This window comes from Aythya fuligula, chromosome 1, assembly GCF_009819795.1.
Source record: "Aythya fuligula isolate bAytFul2 chromosome 1, bAytFul2.pri, whole genome shotgun sequence".
Taxonomy (NCBI): Eukaryota; Metazoa; Chordata; class Aves; order Anseriformes; family Anatidae; genus Aythya; species Aythya fuligula.
Genome location: NC_045559.1, coordinates 57,074,682 through 57,091,908, shown reverse-complemented (window position 1 = coordinate 57,091,908; position 17,227 = coordinate 57,074,682). Strand labels below are relative to the sequence as shown.

The 17,227-nt window shown below is 37.3% G+C and overlaps 1 protein-coding gene across 1 annotated transcript in view; it reads left to right on the top strand.

The window, feature by feature from the left end:
- CRY1 (cryptochrome circadian regulator 1) overlaps nucleotides 1-16,184 on the top strand; it is a 37,740-nt gene extending 21,556 nt beyond the window's left edge. Inside the window, exons 3-14 of the mRNA XM_032200236.1 lie at nucleotides 2,347-2,489; nucleotides 3,682-3,866; nucleotides 5,186-5,274; nucleotides 5,866-6,006; nucleotides 6,116-6,427; nucleotides 8,848-8,999; nucleotides 9,124-9,326; nucleotides 10,070-10,171; nucleotides 12,014-12,109; nucleotides 13,261-13,332; nucleotides 13,431-13,538; nucleotides 15,540-16,184. Of these exons, the coding sequence (XP_032056127.1) occupies nucleotides 2,347-2,489; nucleotides 3,682-3,866; nucleotides 5,186-5,274; nucleotides 5,866-6,006; nucleotides 6,116-6,427; nucleotides 8,848-8,999; nucleotides 9,124-9,326; nucleotides 10,070-10,171; nucleotides 12,014-12,109; nucleotides 13,261-13,332; nucleotides 13,431-13,534 (1,599 nt within the window). The 3' untranslated portion in view covers nucleotides 13,535-13,538; nucleotides 15,540-16,184. The remainder of the gene's footprint in view (nucleotides 1-2,346; nucleotides 2,490-3,681; nucleotides 3,867-5,185; nucleotides 5,275-5,865; nucleotides 6,007-6,115; nucleotides 6,428-8,847; nucleotides 9,000-9,123; nucleotides 9,327-10,069; nucleotides 10,172-12,013; nucleotides 12,110-13,260; nucleotides 13,333-13,430; nucleotides 13,539-15,539) is intronic.
- Nucleotides 16,185-17,227: the final 1,043 nt, after the last annotated feature.

Here is a 17,227-nt window from a genome sequence, read left to right as displayed (position 1 = left end):
GGGACAAAGATCTTGATGCTTTGTGTGTAGCTTCTAGGTTTGAGACACCGACGAGAAGTTTTCCTACATTCTTCAGCGGCCACTTTGACAACTGCTGGTTTTTCTATTCTTAATGGCATCAGAGTGCTGCGCTTTCAGAACGTTATTTAACTGCTGAGAAGGAAATGAAGATAACTTGTCATGCAAATAGTATTCAAAGAATGTTCACGTCTGTTTGTCTTCTGGTTCCTCAAATTGCCAAGAATTGTCTTTGTTGTATGTCAGTTTCCTCATTGTGCAAAGCACACATACAGATGGTTTTTTGCCTGAAAGAGGATAACTTCAGGCAAATAATGGTAGGACATGGTGGAACTTCTGTAAACCCTTGTGTCAGAATTCCCAGCATAGATGCTGGTTCCTGGGTGGGGAATGAATATTTCACAGTTGTTTGATAGATATCTCATTTTCACAGGCTGAAGAACAGTTTGTTCAAAAGACAGAGCACTGATCTAATTTTATCTTTGCAAAAGACCTCAAGGACTCCTAGGATGTTTCATAGAGATAAATAATTGTTTGCTTTTTTCTTTCCCACCCACTTAGAATCCCTCAGTGGAGCTTTGCACCCTTCATGTCTCTGAATTCACTGTTGTGTGTTGTCAGCGGTGCTAGCTAATAGTGCTGCTGATAGCAGCAGCAGCTTGTCATCTTGTGGAGAAGTGCACAGAGACAATATTTTTACCAGTGAATTCTGCAGGTCTTTGCAAAATTATTTTAGATTTATTTTGTTGAAGTAACTTGAGAAAGGTGTTGCCATCTGACTGCAGGGATTCAAATTCTATTAGTAGTGGACATCCATGTCGTACCTGTTGGTTAACTTGAACCCATCAAATTTTGGTTGGTTCTTGCTTTATTCTCTTCAATTTATTCCAGCCTGTTCTGTATCTTTGGTGCTTTGGGACTGGCTTGATGAAGAAAACAGAATCGGGTCAATCTCTTAATTTGTTAAATGCATCAGTGTTGCTAAAAGCATCCATCACGCAGAGCAGAGTGACTTGTGTCCTTGGTGTAAGTGCCTGGCTCATGCTAACGTGATCTGAGTGTGATCACATCACACCTGTGTCAAAGTTCCTTGGCTCCTTGTGTGATGTGGCTCTGCTCCTTGGACACAATTTTCATGGCTTCCCTTTCAGTGTGCCAGAAGAAAGAAGGAAAATCAGGGAAAAAATGCTGCAAATGGTCGGGTAGTGGTTTTACACAACAAAAGGAAAAATAAATGTTGCATAAAGGTGTGGGAGGTTGCTAAGGGGTTCAGGGCCTGCTGGGTCATTCTTGGCAGACTTTGGGGTGGAAAGAGCCAAGCACTCCATAGGATGTGTGGATAGACCACCAGGACTCTACCTGGGCCTCATCTAGGAGAGAGCTAGAGGGTCCAGAAGTGAAGCAGCACCCTGGGTGAGCAGCATTGAGTACCCTTGTCTCTGGTGTAAATCCAGTTGTCTGAAATAGTCTGGCTGGTAGGTTTAAATCACCTGATTACGAGATCTGGGATTAGAAAAGTGTTCCTCTGAGTTTCATTGGCAGGGTGGCTTTCTAGGATCATTGGTGCATTACCACCTTACCAGTTTCCTCCTGTTGCACAAAGCATAGTCCCTAGTGGAGCCTTTCTTCAGTTCTTTTCCCTCATCTGTTACTGCTGGCTTGGTAGCAGCACCTGTGGGTAAAATTAAATGGCCTGTGACATCAAGGATGTTAGGCTTGATGGCATCCTCTTCTTGAGAGACAAATGTTTTGACCTTTAATTGAGAATTGGAAGACTTTCCTGTTGGGGATTTGGAACAGGAAGGGAAAATGTGTGGTGGTGTCTGGTTTTGGAGAGGGGGGAAATAGTTGCTGCTCCACTGCACTCCCCCTTTTCTGGGAAGAATCCGGTTACCTCTGAATTAGTTTCTCTCCAAAAACTTCAGCTCTGCTGTTAAAGCTGACAGGCACATGTGAAAAGCTTTTCTGCAGGGCAAAGTACTGTTGTGGGAGAATGTCCAGGAGGCAGCCTGCGTCATACTTGCCTTCTGTTATGTCTCTTAAGCTACATGGATCCTGAATTGAGAGCTGAGCTTTAAAAACTTTCACAGACGTGTAATGGGATGAATAAATAAAGGCTTCTTTGTGCATTATTCCTCTTTAGATGCCAAAGTGTTGGGCTTTATTTTTGGGAGTCTGTACCTAAATCTGTTTTGCACCTTTGTGTACTTCTGACATCTATCCCCAGAGGGTTGCTGTGTTGCATCCTGTCCTTCCCGTTCTCCTTGCCATCCCCCTCCATCAAGCAGCTGACTTGCTGAAGGACCACGTATTCATTTTGTGTTTCAGGAATGGAACATTGCGAAACTTTCAATTGAATATGACTCTGAACCATTTGGGAAGGAGAGAGATGCAGCAATTAAGAAGCTGGCTAGTGAAGCTGGAGTGGAGGTCATTGTTCGAATTTCCCATACGTTATATGACCTAGACAAGTAAGTTACCATTATCTCTGGTCTTAGAAAGAAAAAAGGTATGCAGGATTTGCTTAGATTTGTCTATCTGTGCAAATTTTATTACGTACTGAGTAGAATTTTGGAACTCCAAAATTGATGCAGAAAACTGAATTATAGCTTTGACTTCTGGGTTCTTTTGAAAATAATGGTTAATTATCTGACTTCATAGTGAGGTGGTTCAAACACCTTTAACTTCTCACAACTGCTGTCTGCTTTTGTTAGTTGTTTGGTTAGTTTAGATTTTTCTTTGTCGCTTGCTTGTACGCAAGTTAGCAAAAAGTTCTTAACTTTTGAAGAGCTGCTTCCTCTCAGTTCTGTATCCAATAACTCATTGGGGATTGTTTGATATCCCTGTGTTGCATTACCTAATGTGTTGTTTATAGTTTGCCAGAGATCTATTTAAATGGATTAGTATTAGCTCCCTATTATAGAAACATAATCTGCAAACTGTTCGAAAGTATGACTTGGCTTCTCTTGACGTTGAGTAATTTATTGTGGTAGGTGCCAGTTTTCTTCTGTTAGAAGCCACATGTATGAGAGGCAGCTAAACATACGAGAGGACGGGGAATTCTTCCACTGTTTAAGATGAAAAATTCTCTCTCCCCCAATGCCCTCTTCCCCCACACCTGAAGCTTTCTTGTTTCCAGGATTGCAGATGTATTTAAAGATTGACAAAGCAGAATATGGAAACAGCTCTCTTTTCAATACCAGAATAGAAAAATGCATTTTTATGCAAATAGCATAGTCTAATAAAGATGCACCCAACCCACCTATGTAGCTGTGGTCTTTCATCTGCTTGGTTGATCTGTATCTATCTTTGCCTCAAGCTGTCTGTGTTCATTACAGGGGGACTTTCCTCAACCCAGGAGTTAAAAATAATTGATTTGGTTATTAAGAGTTTATTTATGTCTCCCTGGTGGAGGGAAAAAGGGCGGTGTAAAGTTAAGGTTGAAAGCATCTGAATTACCATGAGTATCTGTTTTTCTTTATAGCATGCTAGAGGCAGATAAAAAATTTCTTCTCCACGTGTGTATAGGTGTATATGTTTTATACAATTTGCACAATAAATTTATATAAATTACATATTTTTACAATGCATTGTAATATGCCGTTGTCTGACATACCTCTTGTCTTTTTCTTTCCTTTTTTTTTTTTTTTTTTTTAACTCCAGAATCATAGAATTAAACGGAGGACAGCCACCTCTTACTTACAAGCGATTCCAGACTCTAATTAGTAGAATGGAACCGCTGGAGATGCCAGTAGAGACCATAACCCCCGAAGTAATGGAAAAATGTACTACTCCGGTTTCTGATGACCATGACGAGAAATACGGTGTCCCATCACTTGAAGAGCTAGGTATGTTCTGAGACTGCTTAGACATTGTGCAACAAGAAAGATGTAATCTACCACTGGAAGCATAATACATAATAAATAAATAAATAAAAATAACCACAGGAGAGAGGGTCTGTTTATGGTTAATTGTTAAACTGATGCCAGTTGTGACATACAAATCGAACAAGAAAAGGATAAAGAGCTCTGTACATCTTAAGTGCTGTTTTTTTTTAATGATAGGTCAGATAATTTAAACTACCGTATGTACTGCTTAGCATCCCGTAGTGTAGCATAGCTATTCTGATGATACCAAATCATCATCAACAAACAAATGCAAAGTGAAGTATTAAAGATTATTAAATGTATTTGGTATCTTCGTGCTTCATGTCACTGATCTGACCCTTTACAGTTACAGCTCTTGTCTTGTAATGCCAAAAAAAATCACAATAAAGCAAGTAATTATTCTAGAAGATTCTAAAAAAATCTCTTGTTTCTGTAAATGTTGAGAAATATTATCAAGCTATAATATTTTGATTTCCTACCAGCTCCCCACTTAAAAAGCAAACAGATGTGGTATGACTACTAAATCTTTAACAAAAGAGTCTGGACAGATTTTGGCTGTGCTCTTGCAGCTCTGTCTAGTCTGTTTGAATTCCCTTACAACAGACTTTGCTTTTAAAGCCTTTTTAAGAAAGGAGGGTCTTACTAAACTGTACGTGGACATGTTATCTCATGTTCCTGGTGAACAGCATTTTGAAGGTGAAAAGAGGGGAACGAAGTCTTACCTTCTCTTCTTTCTTCTGCAGCAGAAGTACTTATTTATCATCAAATTGACCATAATTCCAATCTGTTATTTATGTCAAGGTCAATGAAATGAGTGTATTAGTTCTGAAGATCGCATGCCTGCTTTTAATGCAATGCAAAAAGTTTTCAAGCATTCTGTAAATTATAACAATTCTTGCTTCTTAGTAGTATTAAAAAAAAATAAATGAAACTTGCGGTTTAGCCCAGATATTGCAGAGCTGGAAATGTGAACATAATTTGGAAAATGAAAGAAAGTGTTCTTTCTTTGTGCCAAAACAAAAGTGCAATTAATAAAGGTAATTCAGTATTAAGCTTGATAATGGAATATAAAAACTGCCTTTTTCTGCAAGTTAGAGGTGTTGAATGGGCTTTGATAAGACTTGATTGTGTACTGTTACAAAACTTGTACTTTGCCACATGTCCAACTTAAGGCTATGCTCAGGGTATAATAAAATGTCACCGAGTGTCAATATGCCAGAATTTTATTGCCCTACAGTAGAGGCAAACAAGGAATTTCTTTGTTTTAATTTGTTTTTCAGGTTTTGACACAGATGGTCTGCCTTCTGCAGTATGGCCTGGGGGAGAAACAGAAGCTCTCACACGACTGGAAAGACATTTAGAACGAAAGGTATGTTTCAAATCATTGCAAATATGACATACCTGGAAAACATAGTTGCCCTTTGCAATGAAATGTAAAAGGAGTTGGGCAAGAAGTTTAAAAAAAACAAACAAAAGCAAACCTATACTCAAGGCCTTTATATAATAATGTAAATCAAGTTGCTGTTTTGTAGTTTTAAAAGATGATAGGTTTTCTCTTAAATTTTGGAGAAAGTCTGTCATTTTGTACTTTGAAGAATTGAACTGTTCTTTCTTTGGAAGTTATTTTACCCAAAACATAGATCTTATAACTTTTGAAAGGGGATTCTTCTGAAGTCTAATGTCCTGTTAGTTGTCTTGGTTTCCTTTATATTTAAAGAAATGATAGCTGGTTCTGGGAAACATGTCTTCTGCATCGGGGTGAATTATCTTCTAGAGGCTCAACTCATTCAGGAGGAACCCCTTGAATGTTTGATTGCTTTATCTTGGATCTAAGATAATGTGATCACCTGTCCAGTGTCTGGATTCAGTTATAGACAGTGCACAATTTCTCTCTTTATGGTTATTTTTTGCTACCTACTCTGTAGACTGATATTGCTGTGTTTTGGATTTTTTTTTTAAGGCTTGGGTAGCAAACTTTGAAAGGCCACGAATGAACGCAAATTCCCTTCTGGCAAGCCCTACTGGGCTTAGTCCCTACCTCCGCTTTGGCTGTTTGTCTTGTCGTCTCTTTTATTTCAAGCTAACGGACCTGTACAAAAAGGTATGATTTCTACATGGATAACTACACGTTCATAGATTTCATAGATTTATTGATTTTTTTTCCTTACCTTCTCCTAATAAAATGTTTTCCTTTTGATGCTGATCTCCAGGTAAAAAAGAACAGCTCCCCTCCCCTCTCCCTCTATGGCCAGCTGTTATGGCGTGAATTTTTCTACACAGCGGCGACTAACAATCCACGGTTTGATAAAATGGAGGGGAATCCTATCTGTGTTCAAATTCCATGGGATAAAAATCCCGAGGCTTTGGCCAAGTGGGCAGAAGGCAGGACAGGTTTCCCTTGGATTGATGCAATTATGACGCAGCTTCGTCAAGAAGGCTGGATTCACCATTTAGCACGGCATGCTGTGGCATGCTTTTTGACTCGAGGTGACCTCTGGATTAGTTGGGAAGAAGGAATGAAGGTATTGTTTCTCTTCCTTGCATTTTAACATTGAAGCCTCAGATATAATACACAGTAATGGTATCCACAAAATGACTAAGCTGAATATGACGCCTTAAACTGCGGACAAAATTAATCAGTTCTGATCAAACCAGTGGCAGAAAAGATTTTGCCTGAGTACACCCTTATATTAGTCTTTTGTGCAGTCAGAATAGGTCTGCAATTCTTTTAAATTTGAGATTTCTTCTTAAGTCTTGACAAGTAAGTATGGTTTACTCCTGTAACTGGAACTAATTTCCAGTTGTATTGCATGCACAGTTTCTGTTCACATCTTGTTTGCTTCTCTGCTAAGAAAGAACACATGAATTCAAAGGGAAAAAAATAATAGTTTAGTGTCTTTTCAGACACTTCTGGTCATTCACCTAATGTTAGCAGTATAAGTATAGGCAAGTGATTTAGCTGTAGTTTCAGTGCAATTAATTCCATGGAAGTGTCCAGGAAATGTTGAAGTTCAAAGTGCAAATGTCAGTCTTCTGAAGAAAAGAATGGAGAAATTTCATCTTAGCATTTGAATCAGTTTTACTTTTTTTTAGAAGGACGGCATTTGTTTTACTAAATGATAATAATCAATACAAAATAGTTCTTTATTTCTGAAGTTTAAAAAATAATTTACTTGCTATCAGGGTTTTAACTTCACATTTATGTATGTATATAATCTTAGGAAACTTCACCTTGCTCCACAGATCAGCTGCAAATAAACATGTTCCATTTAAAATAAATAAATAAGTCTCGGTTACACAACAACTAAGCTGTCTTAGGAATTTTCCTCCTGCAGTTCATAGATACAGACATTGAAGATAAACATGCATAGGTAATTCAGCCAAATGAAGAAACTGTATTACAGATGAGTGCCAACTTTTTCCTATTCTTGAAATAATACAGATGTATGGGGGACCAGACTTGTGCAGTGGAAGGATATTTAGTTCATATGTCCCTAGCTAGCAAAAGTTAATCTGGCTTTCCAAGGAAATGTTATTTCTGAAGTCTTATGACATGGCAACATCTAGTGGAATAGTTGTGTGCTAGCATTTAGCATTCAGCTAAAGATCACAGAATCACAGAATTTTCTAGGTTGGAAGAGACCTCAAGGTCATCGAGTCCATATGTTATAGGTTGTTTACTTAAAAAAAAAAAAAAAAAAAAAAAAAAAAAATTTTTGAATAATAGGGTTTTTCTTACTAGTAGTTGCAGATATATAGGCAATGTTACTTTTGTAATATTCATGGTATACTGTAGTATGAATGCTGTCACGAACATATCTAGAGAAAGAAATCCTTGTTCAACAGTATTGCCTTATTGAGACTATTTTGGAAAAAATACTAGCTCAGTTTGGGTGGCAATACTAACATATTAAGTTTCAGAGTCTTAGGGTAAAGAAAGTGGCATTTTTTTTTTTTTTTTTTTTGGAACTTTTGAAGACAATGCAAGTTTGAAAGGAAAATCAGAACTTGGAAAATAGGTAGTAAGTATCTGTTTTGAAAACTACTCAGTGTGCTGTTTTTATTTAAAAAAAAAAAAAAAAAGTATGCAAGTTCTCCTTCAAAGATTAAGGCTTCTTTCTTTCTTGTTAGCCTGTATTGTTAGTGCTATGACTATTGAGCAAAGAAGCTTCTTGTTATGCACACTAGGCTTGTCTCTGTTAACAAGTAATAAAGCAAGTAATAAACAGTCAGTGCTAGGAACTTGAATGTTTTGCAAGTGTTGAGTTCCAGATTTAAATCAGCTTCCTCATTTGTTACTTTTAAATTCTTGGAGATGTTTACATTAAACGTGTATCCTCAAAACCATGACTTAGTAGATTAACTGGTGGCCTTCAAGATCACAGCTTTTGAATGTTTTTACTATCCTGAAACTCTTGATTTTTTTACTCTTAGGTCTCCTTGCCTAGTGAAAGCTGCTATACAAGTTGAGGTGTTTAGACTAACAGTTAGAAATGTGCCTTGTGTGTTTGTGTTTCCTGCTTCGTGGAAGTTAGCAAAGACTTGAGGAAGTTGTAATGTGCAGTGGCAGCTCTTCCAGAAGCAACAAATACACTTAGAAGTAATCAGACTCCTGCCATCCTTTGAGGTTTTATTTTTTAAGGATGTGTTTAAGCAAAAAGGTGCAACTTTTTGGTCTTACCTTTCTGAGATGTCTACAAGGTTTTTTTACAGGTTAAAAGCCAAAATGGGCTATCACTTCTGTTCTTGACTTTGACGCCTAGGTAAGTGTTTGTACTTGTGTTCTCAGCAGTCTGTGAATGTGCCAGTTTAGAAAGAACGTTGCCATGTGGAAGAGCTGGATTTACTCTGCTGAAATCCAAGACTCTGAACAGCTCCTGAAAATGTAGGTGTTTCAGAGATGTGCTGTGTTCACACTAACTTGTTGCTCTGATTTCTCAAGGTCTTTGAAGAGCTCTTACTTGATGCAGACTGGAGTGTGAATGCTGGGAGCTGGATGTGGTTATCCTGCAGTTCCTTCTTTCAGCAGTTTTTCCACTGCTACTGTCCAGTGGGTTTTGGCAGAAGAACTGACCCAAATGGAGATTATATCAGGTAATTCACAGTCCAGAGGTTACAGTAATTTGTAGACGTTGCTTAAACTGTCAAATAGCTTAAATAGCTTGATATTTAAAATGTTGTTCTTTTTTTTTGTTTTTTTTTTTTTTTTTTTTTTAAGACGTTACTTGCCTGTACTTAGAGGTTTCCCTGCAAAATACATCTATGATCCTTGGAATGCCCCAGAGAGCATCCAGAAGGCTGCAAAATGTATTATAGGAGTTAATTATCCCAAACCAATGGTAAATCATGCCGAAGCAAGCCGTCTGAATATTGAAAGGATGAAACAAATTTACCAGCAGCTTTCCCGATACAGAGGACTGGGTATGGCTATTGGCTTTATTTATTTGAAAACTTCTCTCTCCTTCTAGCAATTAATAGCTTCATTCCATAGTCATGGTTAGTTAGGTGTGAGGTCTGTGTTGTGACCGGGGTTGTATATTCAAAAATATGAAAATATTAGATGTAACCAAGAAGAGCAAAAAGGGATTGATTGGGCTGTCTGTTTCCAAACCTTTTCCAGAAAACTTTTTATTTAGGTTTATGGAAGCTTTTGGTTAAACTGGGTTGAGTGAGTGTTGTGATACTTCTGTACAGCTAAGTTTTAATAACAGTGATTAGGTTCATAACTTCAGTCATAGCATATATGTGCACGTGCTGTTGCTCAGATGCTGATGCAAGCTGTGATAGCATTCTGCCTAGTTAGCAAAAACCATCCCCTTTGCTCTGAGAAGCAAACCACGTGCATTTACATCGTTCAGAAACGTATAAGCAGTCTGTGTTCTGTTAATAATGGATATTGAATCAGGATGCAATGCAGTCTAGTGCAGTATGTTGAATACTTTAATGCATATTGGAAAAATTGTACAGAACATTATATGGAAAATGCCCACTAAGTAATTATGAACTAGAATTACTTGGCAAGATCCCAGCAATAGGGGAGATGGAGAGATGCTCTATTATAGAGGTAAACTGCTCAGGGTGAGGGTGGAGAATTGGCCCTCATGAGGAACAAAGCATGCTATTTTTAATTTTTTTTTGTCTTTAAATTTTATTTCATTACTTAGGTCTTCTTGCAACAGTGCCTTCTAATCCAAACGGAAATGGAAGTGGTGGGCTAATGGGCTTTTCACCAGGAGAAAGCGTTTCTGGTTGTGGTAGTACAGGAGGTCAGTCAAATTCTTTTTTCATACATGGAAGTACTGGAACTGAACTGCCCAAACATCTTCTATAAGGCCTTTGCTGTTATGTATAATTAAGAGCTGTTCTCACAAGACAGTTCTCAGTGCAAATCACTTATACGTTTTTAGATTTCTTCGCTGTTTGGCAGTATTTATATGAAGACATCTTCAGATATTTTTTAATCTCAAACATAGAAGAAAAATTTGTACTGTATTTATTCTCCCAAAATCATCTATTAATGTGTGTCAAAGGGTTTGATTTCAAAAGCATTAGAATGTGATCTTTTAGAAATCCAAGCATCCTGATATTTGCAATACGTAGTGATTTTTGAATTTTCACATCAGAACTGTTAATCTGTAAATTTTCTTCCGTCAGCATTAGATTGCTTACTGGAATCTGCCATAGCACCAACAGCAGTATGATTGACAGTGTCTGTAAGAACTTAATACAGAATTTATCAAATGGTTTTGATGAAAGTTTTTATGCTATTAATATTCCTAATGTAGCATACCAAGATTAACAGGTTATTAAGGAAAAAAAAATACAACATTGGGACTTCATGTTGTGTAATCCAGCAGTGGGAAGGGGGAGACAACTGGAAAAAGGTAAAACCTTTTGGTTGAGATAAAGACAGTTTAATAGGACAGAAGAAGGAAGGGAAAATAATAATAAATGTGTGTGTATGTACATATATATACAAACAAATGATACACGATGCAATTGCTTGCCACCCTCCCAGCCAACCCCCCAAGTTTTATTGTTCTGTGTGACACCCTATGGCATGGGCTATCCCTTGGCTGCTTGGGGTCAGCCGTCCTGTCTGTGGTCCCCTCCCAGCTTCTTGTGCAGCCTCAGCCTCCTCGCTGGCAGGGCAGCACAAGAAGCTGACAGGTACTTGACTCACTGATAGCACTGCTCAGCAACAAGTCAAACACCGGTGCTATTAACATTATTTTTCTCCTAAATCCAAAACATGACATCACCCCAGGTCCCTATGAGGAAAATTAACTCAATCTCAGCCAAAATAAGGACACTTTTCCTAATATCTAGTCTAATATGTAATAAAATTTCTTTACCATGAGGGTGTTCAAATGCTGGGAGAGGCATCCTGGCGAAGTGGTTGATGCCCCCATGCTTGTCAGTGTTCAAGAGGCATTTGGGCAATGCCTTTAAATTAATATGCTTTAACTTTTGGTTAGTCCTCAAGTGGTCAGGCAGGTCCCTTCCAAGTCAACTATTCTGGTTAATTCTATGATGTTTTTAACTCTGTATAAATCCCTGATGCATCATCATCTTGAATACTATGTATACCTTAGACTCCTCCTTGTTAAAGGCTAGGACAGAACTGAAAATTTACTGTTTTTATCTTCTCCTGAGGCTTTGGTCAAAGTTAAAAGCAAATTGCAGCAGAAGGTGGACTTTACCATTAGAGAAAGGAAGTCTAGACTTCTTAAAGCTGGGTGCTTGGGCATTTCTTTCTTTTAAGTTGAGGGATTCAGAAGGTAAGAAGGGCTTAGTTAAACAACTAGCATGTACACTCTTTCAAGTGTATGTATATATGCATGGTCTACTTTTACTTTTCGTATCAAACTTACACATTTTGTAGGAGGTTACTGTGCATTTATCCAAATTTGCAAGTTTGAATTTGAAAAGTTGAAACCATTAGAGCTTTGGACCCGTTCGGAGGTAGTTTAACAAATAAACAGAAAAGACCAAACAAAACAAACCCAAAGCCATGCTCAGTCTACCTCTTGAAGGGGGATATAGGTGGAGGGATGTCTTTTAAATTCCCAAATTTAATTGTTTATGTTTTTTTCCTGCCTCACTAGGAGCTCAACTGGGAACTGGCGACGGTCAGACAGTTGGTGTTCAGACCTGTGCCCTGGGAGACTCTCATGCAGGAACAAGTGGGATTCAGCAGCAAGGTATTACGGGAGTGCTTGTCTGTAGAGGATCTCCAGGTTCTTACAACTATGGAAAAAAAGACAAAACATAAATATAAAATGGATGAATTTTTGGTGGCAGCTGCTGTCTATAACTTGGAACTGGCCTTGTTTCTGTTCTTGAAACATAAAAATTATGTCTTAGAGTAAACTTGCTTGTCTTGTCACTTTTATCTTTCAACTACTCATCTAGAATAATATTTCTGTTTTGAAGGGGGGATCACAAGCATGACTAAACAAAATTATTGAACGTTATTCTAGGCTACTTCAAATGCACAATACTGGAAGACAAACTTTCACTTCATGCATTTGATTGCAAAATTTGCATGTTATCTTTTTCCCTGATTTCATTACCACTCTTTCCATGTGTAATCAACTTTCACAATCTTGTGTGGATACTCATTTAATTTGTTTCCATAATTGTTAGTGGCTTTGCACAGTGATTGAAGATGTGGTTTGTAGTAGGTCAGAGTTGCAAGCAAATTTAGCGTAACTGTCTCTTCCTTGCAGTCTTAACAGACGCTGTATGTTTACTGGTCACGAAAGACTAATCTGTTTTGTTTAAATACCCAGAACACCACAACAGAATAAGAAATGTTGCAACTGCTTTTGCTAATTTGCACTACTTATGTGGGATGCATAATGCATTATGTCAGGGTTGCCAGTGGATAGCTTACACGAGCCAGAAAAAAATTAAAATCTTTTGTTACTTATGTTTTTTCTACAGCATAATTTTGCTAAGGATTTGCTATTATTTCTATAAAAGAATAGTTAGACGATGAGAAGATGTGAAAGTACAAATAATAAAAATTCATAGCAATGTAGAATATATTAATGTTTAAACACATTAACTTCTGTTTCCTACAAATACAGTGCATAACTATGCATGCACATACTGTATTTTTCACTGTGCATATTTATTTAATTTTTATTTAATTGCCATAGATTCTTTTATGAGGATATTTTTTTTTTTTTTTTTGAGATAAGAACTCTTTCATTCAGGATGGTGTTGCAAGATTTTTCTTGATGAAGGAAAATAAATCAATTGGCTTTTTTGTTGTTGTAAGGAACGTAACTGCACTGATTTGCAGTTCTGGATTTTATTTGTTATAATATCTACTGTATCTGAACAGGTTACTGTCAAGCAAGTAGTATCTTACACTATGCCCATGGAGACAATCAACAATCACACTTATTGCAAGCAGGTAATTTAAAAACAAAACAAAAAAAAAAGTGAATATATAAAAGTATAATAGAGTCTTGATATAAATCCTTGATATAAATACTGGTTTTAAATTATCAGGAAGAACATCCCTTGGTACTGGTATTAGTGCAGGGAAACGCCCAAATCCAGAAGAAGAAACTCAGAGCGTTGGGCCAAAAGTCCAGCGACAGAGCACAAATTAAACTGGTAAGAACTGCAAAGCCTTAAATTTATCCTGTTAATGAATAAATTACTGTACAGATTTACCATGTGTACTATGCTGCAGTGCAAAGATCTTAAATTTTTGCTCCAGATCTTTCAGTTGCAGGTGCTGTACAGACCAAAAACAAACAAAAATCCTTGCTCTGGAGAGCTTATGAGGTATGAGAGCAGAAATAGTTATAAAAATAGAAGTAGGCCAGTGGTTATTGGACACCTTATTTGAGGTATTAAGGAAAGTTAAGGAAAGGGACATGGTTGAACTGTGGTTTTCTACACATTAGCAGAGCTGTTTATGTAGCTTCAGTTACTCTCTGCTCCTGCATCTTGCCTTAAATTGTGTCAGCAACAGTTTGTGTGAGCGTACAGTGACCTGAATCAGGAGACTAACACAGCCTAAAAGGATAGTCTCAGAGCTTGGATGAGTTTTAGACATACAAATGGACTAAGGAGAACATGTTTTCAAAAGACACAATAAAAGAGTGCAAAATGCTGCTGTAGTTACTGGATGTGAAGATCTAGAGAGAAGAACGATATGAAGACTCGGGCATTTGTCACTGGTCTGTAACCTGAGCAGGATGCTCAGATGGACAAAGTTTGTCAAGAAAGCTGTGGTAAAAAGTATTTGAATCTGGAGAAGGATGTGTTCCTGGATATATGTGAATAGGTGTGAAAATGTGTAGAAGGAAGCAGAAATTGTGCAAGCAGTTTGATTTGTGTGTAGTCATCAACAGAGAAGTTAACTGGATTTTGTGTTTTGGATAAATATACTTAGGAACAGTACAGAGAAAGAAAAGCAGACAAAAAATGTTATACCCCTTCTCCTAGTGAGCATGAGCTGAAAGAAATGAGGAAGATTACCTGCAAGACATGTTAGAGTAATGACTTCAGAGGAAATCAAGAATGGAGGTCTGTCCGAAAGAAGGGGGGACAAGATTCAACAGTAAGAGTGTGGCTGTCTAGATTAAAGGTGGTTGACATGCCATTCCATCCTTATCTTTCATAAAAGAGGTTTAAGAGTTGGTCATTATGGAGTTTGAAGAATACAGAAGAAAAATAATATGTGAGGCACTGGTGAAATTGGAAGGCAGGGATTCCATGCAGCAAGTATAGAAAATGCATTCAGCATCTCTAGAGGTAAAAAGGGAAATTCAATCTACTTCATTTGGTTTTGACAGCAAGATCTAATTTTGCTTGTTATGTGGTGTCAGCACTTTGACAAAGTCATTGCAGTGCATTATGAACAATTGTATTGCGCTGATTCAGTTCAGTGAAGAATCACAGCATTGTTTCCATAATGCCTGTTGCTTGTTTCTAGAAGAAGTGAGCTGAGACCCCAGAAACTGATGGATCTTTTCTCGCAAACATGGAGTGCTGTAAACCGTGCTTCTCTGTTCTCAAATTGTATTTTGGTACTTCAGTGTGCCTGAGTGGAATGCAATTACAAGAGTCCATGTTTCAGTAGATGTCTGATCCTTAGTATGTGTAGATTCATTCAGCATCCATGTTTTGTATTCCAGAATTCCTTAGGTGCTCGTGTCTGTGTAGAAGAGTGAACTGCAGAGTGAACGTCTGGTTCCTGTCTAAGCTCTTATTCAATTGAGAGACAGGTTGGAGGGGTTCCTAGTTTGGCAGAGAAGACTGACTTTTTGTTAGGGGTGTTCAAAGCGTGCTGCGAGAGCATGACAGTCAAATGAAAAGATCAGCCAAGAACATATTCAGAAACACTGCTGGCAAAAGGGTGTGCACATTCTGAATCGTGTTAAGCTACAGAGGCTGTGGGTTGTTTTTTTTTGGTTTTGTTTTGTTTTTGTTTTCCCCTTTTGGTCTCTAAAGAGTAAGAAATGAGAACTCAGAGTATTTGAGCCAGTATGAATGGGACAAGGCTTACTGCACAGAGAAGGGGGGAAGAGATGTTTTCCTTGAATTATTTCTGCCTTTTTTCAAAGCCTGCATGACAAAGTGCTTAAGATATTTTTTTTCTTGCAGCATTACTGGAAGAGAAGATACTACTCAACACCCCGGATGAAGTTTCTGCTACTCTGTATTGGAACTAAAGAGTTGTGAGAGTACTTGTACTAAAATAACATACTTTTTCATAAGTTATTTTAAATTGTTCTCAGTTGTTGTAAACAAGTTCAATTTTTGGAATGCGTTGTTTCTAACTGGCATTTCTATGGTTTTTAACTTTTTAATGACTCTTTCACAAAGGACAAATTGAGTTTTGTATATAAAGTTATTTGGTGAAGTATTTGCTAACTTAATGTAAATACAAACATTCATGATTAGTGATAGACCCATCAATATATTTTTGATAATCTTTCATGTATATGGTTGTAGGAAGAGCTGTAGTGATGTTCTGTAAAATGGATGGACATAGAAAGCTTTGAAGTTTTTAAACTGCTATTATTTTTAGATCCCAGAATTTGATGTCTGTATGATCAACTTCAAATTTTCATAATGTAAGTGCTTAGGACTGTGTTTAATCAAATACAGTAGAATTGTAACCTTCATTAATTGCATCTGTATATAAGTCATATGCCAATTTTTGTCAAATTGTAAAATTTTCATGTATATGTCCAGTCCTTGTATTTCTCAGTTGCCTTGTTCAGTAATGACATACATTGTTATTAAAAAATTACATATGGATACATGTCTTCGTGTGTGCTGTTGTTTGAGAAAATATTTCCAAGCAAAATGGGAAAAAGGAGGGAAATGCAGTTTTTAGACTTAATCTGGAAGCCACGAACAGTGAACTATTAACTTTCACTTTCATGCTACTGAAGCAAAACACTATTCAAATTATATGGGCCTTCATTGAAATTGTGTGCATCTATTCTGAACATCAGGTGTTTTTCACCATTAAGTTATTAGGTGTTTCTTCACAGTCCAGTTTTGTGTTTTTTGTGCTATGAATGGAATTTGCTTGATAGCCTGGCAGTCCTTCCTGCACTGCAGCTAATTTGCTGTTCTTTGAGGATGTTGATGTGTAAAACTGCATCGGGTTTATTAGCTACTCAGTCAATACTCTGCATCTGTCTGAAATGTTTAGAGAAGCTGTATCTAAATGTTTTCTTAGGCTATTAAGATCTCCAAAGAAGCAATCTGAGTTACTACATTTTAACATATAAGGCAGTCAGTTACCTATTTGAGTGGATGCTGAAATTATTTTTATGTGGGAGGAGTTAATTATCTGTTCTTAGTATCACAAGATTGATTTCCAGTCTCATGGGGTACTTCTGTGTGTTGGTTTGGAGATAATTCAGATCAGACTCGGGGGCTGACAACATATTCAGCACTGTGTTTGGTGCAGAATTAGCTGCCGTGATTCTGGATATTCCTGATTTTAGATGATAATTAGATTTCTAATTACGAAATTAGATTGCTATTTACACAATAAGTTAACGTAAATATCCTTGCATACTGATTTGGAAGTAATAACAAAATCAAAAGTACTACTAAAAAATACAGGCATGCTCTTTGTCTTGAGGCAGAGAATCTTTGACTAATCTTCAAGGAAAAATCTTAACACTGAGAATGGAGAAACAGATGCTAAGTATTTTCCACAGCTCAGTCCAAGTAGAGTGGAGAGGTTTCTTAGTGACACAAGTAACCAGTAAAATAAACAATTCTTCTGTTTGCTTAAGTAGTCTGGAGGGGAGAGAAGAAAAAAAGAC